Source organism: Salvelinus namaycush, unplaced genomic scaffold (genome assembly GCF_016432855.1).
Source record: "Salvelinus namaycush isolate Seneca unplaced genomic scaffold, SaNama_1.0 Scaffold768, whole genome shotgun sequence".
NCBI classification, from domain to species: Eukaryota; Metazoa; Chordata; class Actinopteri; order Salmoniformes; family Salmonidae; genus Salvelinus; species Salvelinus namaycush.
This window is the reverse complement of record NW_024061495.1, coordinates 101,797-111,637: the sequence shown is the minus strand read 5'-3', so window position 1 is coordinate 111,637 and position 9,841 is coordinate 101,797. Positions and strand designations below refer to the sequence as shown.

Here is a 9,841-nt window from a genome sequence, read left to right as displayed (position 1 = left end):
CAGCCAATAATATCAACAATACTGCTGACCTACAGAACCCCAGCAACTAATACAACAATACTGCTGACCTAAAAGACCCCAGCCAATAATATCAACAATACTGACTGCATACAGACCCTCCAGACCAACTAAGTATGTATATACAATACTGCCTCTGATGCTTACCTGACTACAGACCCACTAGCCAACTAATATCAACAATACTGCTGCAACTAGAAGGACCAAAGACCCACGTAACTAGATATCAACATACTGCCTGACGCTACAAGACCCAGTCCAACGAATATCAACAATAATGCTGACTTAAAGACCCCAGCCAACTAATAGCAACAATAATGCCGACCTAAAGCACCCCAGCCAACTTAATATCAACAATATGCTGATCCTGAATGACCCCAGCCAAACTAATATCAACAATACTGCTGACCGTAAAGACCCCAGACCAACTGAATATCACAATACTGAGACCTACAGACCCCAGCCAACTAATATCCACAATACTGCTGACCTAAAGACCCCAGCCCAACTAATTAGATAAAATCACAATACTGCTGACTTAAAGACCCCAGCCACACTCGAATGATAATCACAATACTGCCTGACCTAATACGAGTGCAGCCAATTAATAGCCAACAATACTGCTGAACACCTAAAGACCCCAGCCAACTAATATCAAACATCACAATAGGGCCATGACCTAAAGACCCCAGCCAACTAATAGCAACAATACTGCTGACCTTAAAGACCCCAGCCAACTAATAGCCAACACTATGCTGGACTAAAGACTCGTAAAGACCCAGCCCCAACTAATACAACAATAATGTGACCTAAAGACCACAGAGCCAACTAAATCAACAATAATACTGGACCTAAAGACCCAGCCAACTAATAGCAACAATACTGCGGACCTAATGACCCCAGCCAACTAATACAACAATATGCTGACTAAAGACCCCAGCAAACTAATATCAAAACAATACTGCAGACTACAGACCCAGACCAAATAATATCCACAATACTGCCTGACCAAAGACCCAGCCAACTAATATCAACATCACAATACTGTCTGACCTAAAGAACCCAGCCAACTAATAGCCAACAATATCTGCACTGACCTAAAGACCCCAAGCCAATCTTCTCCTCTGTCCTCTCCTCTGTCTGTCTCTCCTCTCCTCTGTCTCTTCTCTCCTCTCCTCTGTCTCTTCTCTCCCATGTCTCTCCTCTCCTCTGTCTCTTCTCTCCTCTCCTCTGTCTCTTCTCTCCTCTCCTCTGTCTCTCCTCTCCTCTGTCTCTCCTCTCCTCTCTCTCCTCTCCTCTGTCTCTGTCTCTTCTCTCCTCTGTCTCTTCTCTCCCATGTATCTTCTCTCCCATGTCTCCTCTCCTCTGTCTCTCCTCTCCTCTCTCTTCTCTCCTCTCCTCTGTCTCTTCTCTCCTCTGTCTCTCCTCTCCTCTGTCTCTCCTCTCCTCTGTCTCTTCTCTCCTCTGTCTCTCCTCTGTCTCTCCTCTCCTCTGTCTCTGTCTCTTCTCTCCTCTGTCTCTTCTCTCCCATGTATCTTCTCTCCCATGTCTCCTCTCCTCTGTCTCTCCTCTCCTCTGTCTCTCCTCTCCTCTGTCTCTTCTCTCCTCTGTCTCTCCTCTCCTCTGTCTCTCCTCTCCTCTGTCTCTCCTCTCCTCTGTCTCTCCTCTCCCAGCCCCAACAGAAGTTGTTAAACTCAGTAGACCGTTGTGTAGATGAGGCCCTGGAAGGCATTGTCTCTAGCTCTGGACGTCTCTGTCTGCTACGGGGCCACAGGGTGGTGGTCAGGGCTGACCTGGAGGCCCTCAGGGGCCGGGTGGCCTTGCTGTCTGGAGGGGGGTCTGGCCACGAGCCAGCACATGCAGGTAGGACACTCGTACACATTCAGACACCAATGTTGCAAATCCAGGGGATCGAACCTGAGTCCAGCGACTGTCAACCCAACCATTCTTGATGAGGTCTCTAGGCGTGGGTTTGTATGCGCGCGCACACACACACACACACACACACACACACACACACACACACAGTCTCTCTCTGCTGAGGGGCCACAGGGTGGTGGTCTGTGCTGACCTGGAGGCCCTCAGGGGACGAGTGGCCCTGCTCTCTAGAGGGGGGCCTGGGCACGAGCCAGCACACACAAGTACTATGTGTCTCTGACCCCCTCTCTCTCCCTCCCCCCCTCTCTCCCCCTCTCTCTCTGATCCCCCTCCCTCTCTGACCCCCTCTCCCCCCCCCTCTATCTCTCTGATCCCCTCCCCTCTCCCCCTTTCTCTCCCTCCCCCTCTCTCGATCTCTCTGATCCCCTCCCCTCTCCCCCTCTCTCTCTCTCTCCCTCCCCCCCTCTCTCCCCCTCTCTCTCTGATCCCCCTCCCTCTCTGACCCCCTCTCCCCCTCTCTCCCGCCCCCTCTCTCTGTCTCTCTGATCCCCTCCCCCTCTCTCCCTCTCCCCTCCAGGGTACATAGGCAGTGGAATGCTATCAGCAGCAGTAGCAGGTGGTGTCTTTGCCTCCCCTCCCCCGGCCAGTGTTCTAGCGGCCATTTTGTCTCTACGTGACGCTGGGGTGTCGGGTGTTCTACTCATCGTTAAGAACTACACCGGAGACCGCCTCAACTTCGGCCTCGCTGCGGAACAGGCCCGAAACCGCGGCGTCGCAGTCGAAATGGTGATTGTCGCCGACGACTGTGCGTTTGATCAACCGAGTAAGGCGGGGAGGAGGGGCCTGTGTGGGACGGTGTTCGTTCACAAGGTAACGGTGTCATCTCTTTTTGACCGTGTTATAAATGACAAAAGCGTTTTATGTTTAGATGTACAGTTGAAGTCGGAAGTTTACATACACCTTTGCCAAATACATTTAAACTCGGTTTTTCACAATTCCTGACATTTAATCCTGGTAAAAATTCCCTGTCTTAGGTCAGTTAGGATCAACACTTTATTTTAAGAATGTGAAATGTCAGAATAATAGTAGAGAGAATGATTTATTTCAGCTTTTATTTCTTTCATCACATTCCCAGTGGGTCAGACGTTTACATGCTCAATTAGTATTTGGTAGCATTGCCTTTAAATTGTTTAACTTGGGTCAAACGTTTCGCGAAGCCTTCCACAAGCTTCCGACAATAAGTTGGGTGAATTTTGGCCCATTCTTCCTGACAGAGCTGGTGTAACTGAGGCAGGTTTGTAGGCCTCCTTGCTCGCACACACTTCTTCAGTTCTGCCCACACATTTTCTATAGGATTGAGGTCAGGGCTTTGTGATGGCGACTCCAATACCTTGACTTTGTTGTCCTTAAATGTTGTCCTTAAATTTTGCCACAACTTTGGAAGTATGCTTGGGGTCATTGTCCAGTTAGAAGACCTGTTCGCGACCAAGCTTTAACTTCCTGACTGATGTCTTGAGATGTTGCTTCAATATATCCACATGATTTTCATTCCTCATGATGCCATCTATTTTGTGAAGTGCACCAGTCCCTCCTGCAGCAAAGAACCCCCACAACATGATGCTGCCTCCCCCGTGCTTCACGGTTGGGATGGTGTTCTTCGGCTTGCAAACCTCCCCCTTTTTCCTCCAAACATAACGATGGTCATTATGGCCAAAGAGTTCTATTTTTGTTTCATCAGACCAGAGGACGTTTCTCCAAAAAGTACAATCTTTGTCCCCATGTGCAGTTGCAAACTGTAGTCTGGCTTTTTTATGGCGGTTTTGGAGCAGTGGCTTCTTCCTAGCTGAGCGGCCTTTCAGGTTATGTCGATATAGGACTCGTTTTACTGTGGATATAGATACTTTTGTACCTGTTTCCTCCAGCATCTTCACAAGGTCCTTTGCTGTTGTTCTGGGATTGATTTGCACTTTTCGCACCAAAGTACTTTCATCTCTAGGAGACAGAACGCGTCTCCTTCCTGAGTGGTATGACGGCTGCGTGGTCCCATGGTGTTTATACTTGCGTACAATTGTTTGTACAGATGAACGTGGTACCTTCAGGCGTTTGGAAATTGCTCCCAAGGATGAACCAGACTTGTGGAGGTTTACCATTTTTGTTTCTGAAGTTTTGGCTGATTTCTTTTGATTTTCCCATGATGTCAAGCAAAGAGGCACTGAGTTTGAAGGTAGGCCTTGAAATACATCCACAGGTGCACCTCCAATTGACTCAAATGATGTCAATTAGCCTATCAGAAGCTTCTAAAGCCATGACATCATTTTCTGGAATTTTCCAAGCTGTTTAAAGGCACAGTCAACTTAGTGTATGTAAACTTCTGACCCACTGGAATTGTGATACAGTGAATTATAAGTAAAATAATCTGTCTGTAAACAATTGTTGGAAAAATTACTTGTGTCATGCACAAAGTAGATGTCCTAACCCACTTGCCAAAACTATAGTTTGTTAACAAGAAATTTGTGGAGTGGTTGAAAAACGAGTTTTAATGACTCCGACCTAAGTGTATGTAAACTTCCGACTTCAACTGTAGGATTTTAAACACTGACTTCAACTTTAACCCCGATCATCTAGGACTGTTTTGATGTTAACATATAAAAGAAAGTCATTGATCTCTTTTCCTCTCGCTCAGCTTGCTGGGGCTCTGGCTGAAGAAGGCTGTCCATTGGACGAGATTGTCTCCAAGGTGACAGAGGCAGTGAAGGGCATTGGTGAGATCTACACACGCTCACAACCGTTTCAGCCAGTCAGCTTTTCTTTTATCTGTATCTGTCAGCTTCCTCCTTTAGTATTGTCAGTGATTGTATGTTTCTACTGTAGGTACTATGGGGGTCAGCTTCCTCCTTTAGTATTGTCAGTGATTGTATGTTTCTACTGTAGGTACTCTGGGGGTCAGCTTCCTCCTTTAGTATTGTCAGTGATTGTATGTTTCTACCGTAGGTACTCTGGGGGTCAGCTTCCTCCTTTAGTATTGTCAGTGATTGTATATTTCTACTGTAGGTACTCTGGGGGTCAGCTTCCTCCTTTAGTATTGTCAGTGATTGTATGTTTCTACCGTAGGTACTCTGGGGGTCAGCTTCCTCCTTTAGTATTGTCAGTGATTGTATGTTTCTACTGTAGGTACTCTGGGGGTCAGTTTCCTCCTTTAGTATTGTCAGTGATTGTATGTTTCTACCGTAGGTACTCTGGGGGTCAGCTTCCTCCTTTAGTATTGTCAGTGATTGTATGTTTCTACTGTAGGTACTCTGGGGGTCAGCTTCCTCCTTTAGTATTGTCAGTGATTGTATGTTTCTACCGTAGGTACTCTGGGGGTCAGCTTGTCTCCCTGCAGTGTTCCAGGCTGTCTGCCCTCCTTTGACCTGCCTGCTGGAGAGATGGAGCTGGGACTAGGTGAGAGAGGGAGGGAGGGAGAGCTGGGACTAGGTGAGAGAGGGAGGGAGGGAGAGCTGGGACTAGCTGAGACTGGGTGAGTGAGGGAGAGCTGGGACTAGGTGATGGAGGGAGAGAGAGCTGGGACTAGGTGAGAGAGCAAGGGACGGAGAGCTGAGACAGGGAAGGAGAGCTGAGACAGGGAGGGAGAGCTGGGACTGGTTGAGGGAGAGAGCTGGGACTGGGTGAGGGAGAGAGAGAGAGCTGGGACTAGGTGAGAGAGGGAGGGAGGGAGAGCTGGGACTAGGTGAGAGAGGGAGGGAGGGAGAGCTGGGACTAGCTGAGACTGGGTGAGTGAGGGAGAGCTGGGACTAGGTGATGGAGGGAGAGAGAGCTGGGACTAGGTGAGAGAGCAAGGGACGGAGAGCTGAGACAGGGAAGGAGAGCTGAGACAGGGAAGGAGAGCTGAGACAGGGAGGGAGAGCTGGGACTGGTTGAGGGAGAGAGCTGGGACTGGGTGAGGGAGAGAGAGAGAGCTGGGACTAGGTGAGAGAGCAAGGGACGGAGAGCTGGGACTAGCTGAGACTGGGTGAGTGAGGGAGAGCTGAGGCTGGGTGAGGGAGGGAGAGCGAGCTGGGACTGGGTGAGGGAGAGAGAGAGAGAGCTGGGACTGGTTGAGGGAGAGAGAGAGAGAGCTGGGACTGGTTGAGGGAGAGAGAGAGAGAGCTGGGACTGGTTGAGGGAGAGAGAGAGAGCTGGGACTGGTTGAGGGAGGGAGAGAGAGAGCTGGGACTGGTTGAGGGAGAGAGAGAGAGCTGGGACTGGTTGAGGGAGGGAGAGCGAGCTGGGACTGGGTGAGGGAGGGAGAGCTGGGACTAGGGGAGGGAGGGATGGGACTAGGGGAGGGAGGGATGGGACTTGGTGAGAGAGGGAGAGCTGGGACTGGGGGAGAGAGGGAGAGCTGGGACTGGGGGAGAGAGGGAGAGCTGGGACTGGGGGAGAGAGGGAGAGCTGGGACTGGGGGAGAGAGGGAGAGCTGGGATTGAGGGAGGGAGGGAGAGCTGGGACTGGGGGAGGGAGACCTGGGACTGGATGAGAGAGGGAGAGCTGGGACTGGGGGAGAGAGTGAGAGCTGTGACTGGATAAATTCCATGTTTGTAATAGATAACTTCTATGGGGGGAAAGAGCAGTTAGTAATTTAGATAATGTTGTCTTTCTCCTCAGGTATCCATGGTGAGCCTGGCATTAAGAGGTCAAAGGTCAGTGTAATAAAGTTAGTTTACAGTATAGGGTGTGTGTTCCAAATGGCACTATTTTATCTGGTCCAAAAGTAGTGCACATTTTTATTTATTTAACTTTATTTAACCAGGCAAGTCAGTTAAGAACAAATTCTTATACAGTGACGGCCTACCCCGGCCAAACCCGGGCGACACCTGGCCAATTGTGCGCAGCCCTATCGGACTCCCAATCACGGCCGGTTCTGATACAGCCTGGAATCGAACCAGGGTCTGTAGTGACGCCGCTAGCACTGAGATGCAGTGCGTCAGACCGCTGCACCAATCAGTGGCCCAAATGTGTAGTAACAGGCTGTTGTATTTAATTGGGGCCTGAGACGTTGTTGGTTTGCCATGACGACCTCTTTTAGGTGACCTCGGCGGATGAGGTGGTAAAGACCATGGTAGACCATATGACCAACCCTGCCAGCCAATCACATCTGTCGCTGAAGTCAGGTACAAGGACCACCGCACTTCAGTGCAAAGTTCAACTGTGTCCCCCTCCTTCATTTAACCCGTGTCCCCCTCCTTCATTTAACCCGTGTCCCCCCTCCTTTAACCGTGCCCCCCCTCCTTTAACCGTGCCCCCCCTCCTTCATTTAACCGTGCCCCCCCCTCCTTCATTTAACCCGTGCCCCCCCCTCCTTCATTTAACCCGTGCCCCCCCCTCCTTCATTTAACCCGTGCCCCCCTCCTTCATTTAACCCGTGTCCCCCTCCTTCATTTAACCCGTGTCCCCCTCCTTCATTTAACCCGTGTCCCCCTCCTTCATTTAACCCGTGTCCCCCCTCCTTTAACCCGTGTCCCCCCTCCTTTAAACCGTGCCACCCCTCCTTAATTTAACCGTGCCCCCCTCCTTCATTTAACCGTGCCCCCCCTCTTCCTTTTAACCGTGCCCCCCCTCTTCCTTTTAACCGTGCCCCCCCTCCTTCATTTAACCGTGCCCCCCCTCCTTCATTTAACCGTGCCCCCCCTCTTCCTTTTAACCGTACCCCCCCTCCTCCTTTTAACCGTGCCCCCCCTCCTTCATTTAACCGTGCCCCCCCCTCTTACTTTTAACCGTGCCCCCCCCCTCCTAACCGTGCCCCCCTCCTCCTAACCGTGCCCCCCCCTCCTCCTAACCGTGCCCCCCCCTCCTCCTAACCGTGCCCCCCCCTCCTCCTAACCGTGCCCCCACCCCTCCTCCTAACCGTGCCCCCCCTCCTCCTAACTGACCCCCCCCTCCTCCTAACCGTGCCCCCCCCTCCTCCTAACCGTGCCCCCCCCTCCTCCTAACTGACCCCCCCTCCTCCTAACCGTGCCCCCCCTCCTCCTCCTAACCGTGCCCCCCCTCCTCCTCCTAACCGTGCCCCCCCCCTCCTCCTAACCGTGCCCCCCACCCCCCCTCCTCCTAACCGTGCCCCCTCCTCCTCCTAACCGTGCCCCCCCCTCCTAACCATGCCCCCCCCCTCTTCCTAACCGTGCCCCCCCTCCTCCTCCTAACCGTGCCCCCCCCTCCTCCTAACCGTGCCCCCCCCTCCTCCTAACCGTGCCCCCCCTCCTCCTAACCGTGCCCCCCCTCCTCCTAACTGCCCCCCCCCCCCCCCCCCCCTCCTAACCGTGCCCCCCCCCCCCCCCTCCTCCTAACCGTGTCCCGTCTCTCTCTCTCTGGTACAGGTGACAGTGTGGTTCTGTGTGTCAACAACCTCGGAGCGCTGTCTTGTCTAGAGATAGCTGTTGTTACTAGATCTGCTATACACAACCTGGGTGAGACTCATGACTGAACACTCATTGCCTAACTGTTATCATGAATAACGATGTATAATATTTGCTTTATGAAAAGCTAATTGTTAACCTCACATCGTTATTCGGGTTACCTTGTTTACATTCTCTGTGAAATCTCTTTTTTTTGTAATTATTTTTTTGTTGTTGCCATGGTTACAGAAGGTCGTGGGGTGCGGGTTGCCCGGGTGATGTCGGGGTCATTTATGACATCACTGGAGATGGCGGGAGTGTCTCTGTCAATGATGAGAGCAGACCAGGAGATACTCCGACTGTTTGGTGAGAACACAGTCACCTTGTCACACTGGTTGGTTGAGAACACAGTCACCTTGTCACACTGGTTGGTTGAGAACACAGTCACCTTGTCACACTGGTTGGTTGAGAACACAGTCACCTTGTCACACTGGTTGGTTGAGAACACAGTCACCTTGTCACACTGGTTGGTTGAGAACACAGTCACCTTGTCACACTGGTTGGTTGAGAACACAGTCACCTTGTCACACTGGTTGGTTGAGAACACAGTCACCTTGTCACACTGGTTGGTTGAGAACACAGTCACCTTGTCACACTGGTTGGTTGAGAACACAGTCACCTTGTCACACTGGTTGGTTGAGAACACAGTCACCTTGTCACACTGGTTGGTTGAGAACACAGTCACCTTGTCACACTGGTTGGTTGAGAACACAGTCACCTTGTCACACTGGTTGGTTGAGAACACAGTCACCTTGTCACACTGGTTGGTTGAGAACACAGTCACCTTGTCACACTGGTTGGTTGAGAACACAGTCACCTTGTCACACTGGTTGGTTGAGAACACAGTCACCTTGTCACACTGGTTGGTTGAGAACACAGTCACCTTGTCACACTGGTTGGTTGAGAACACAGTCACCTTGTCACACTGGTTGGTTGAGAACACAGTCACCTTGTCACACTGGTTGGTTGAGAACACAGTCACCTTGTCACACTGGTTGGTTGAGAACACAGTCACCTTGTCACACTGGTTGGTTGAGAACACAGTCACCTTGTCACACTGGTTGGTTGAGAACACACACACAGGGAGAATCTCAATTGGTTTTGCTCGTCTCCTCTCCTCCGTCCTCTCTCGCCGCTTTTTTGAAAAAAGGTCCAAGTTGAAATGAGGAGGCGAGGCGAGGAGGGAACGTGGGAACAAATACGCTGGTGTGAAATGAGACTCCTTCTCCACTCACGCGTCATCGTGCAAATTGAATTTACAGAGGAGGAATGTCCAAATAAATGTGGGAAAAAAGGAACTAATGAAGCTAGTTAAAAAGGAACTAATGAAGCTAGGGAGTCAAGGAGGGGACAGACTATTGTCCAATTGAGAATCACCCCCCCCCCCCCCCCCACACACACACACTGCCGATTACACTCACACATACACACACACACACACACACACACCTATCACCATGTAACACTGGCTTGTCATTTCTCTCCCTCCCCATCTCTCTCTCCCTCCCCATCTCTCT

The 9,841-nt window shown here is 51.0% G+C and overlaps 1 protein-coding gene across 1 annotated transcript in view; it reads left to right on the top strand.

Annotated features, from left to right (window-relative positions):
* The first annotated feature begins 1,672 nt into the window (after positions 1-1,672).
* tkfc (triokinase/FMN cyclase) overlaps positions 1,673-9,841 on the top strand; it is a 24,533-nt gene continuing 16,364 nt past the window's right edge. The window contains exons 1-8 of the mRNA XM_038987553.1: positions 1,673-1,881; positions 2,474-2,766; positions 4,580-4,658; positions 5,248-5,337; positions 6,541-6,575; positions 6,962-7,046; positions 8,247-8,336; positions 8,514-8,630. Of these exons, the coding sequence (XP_038843481.1) occupies positions 2,491-2,766; positions 4,580-4,658; positions 5,248-5,337; positions 6,541-6,575; positions 6,962-7,046; positions 8,247-8,336; positions 8,514-8,630 (772 nt within the window). The 5' untranslated portion in view covers positions 1,673-1,881; positions 2,474-2,490. The remainder of the gene's footprint in view (positions 1,882-2,473; positions 2,767-4,579; positions 4,659-5,247; positions 5,338-6,540; positions 6,576-6,961; positions 7,047-8,246; positions 8,337-8,513; positions 8,631-9,841) is intronic.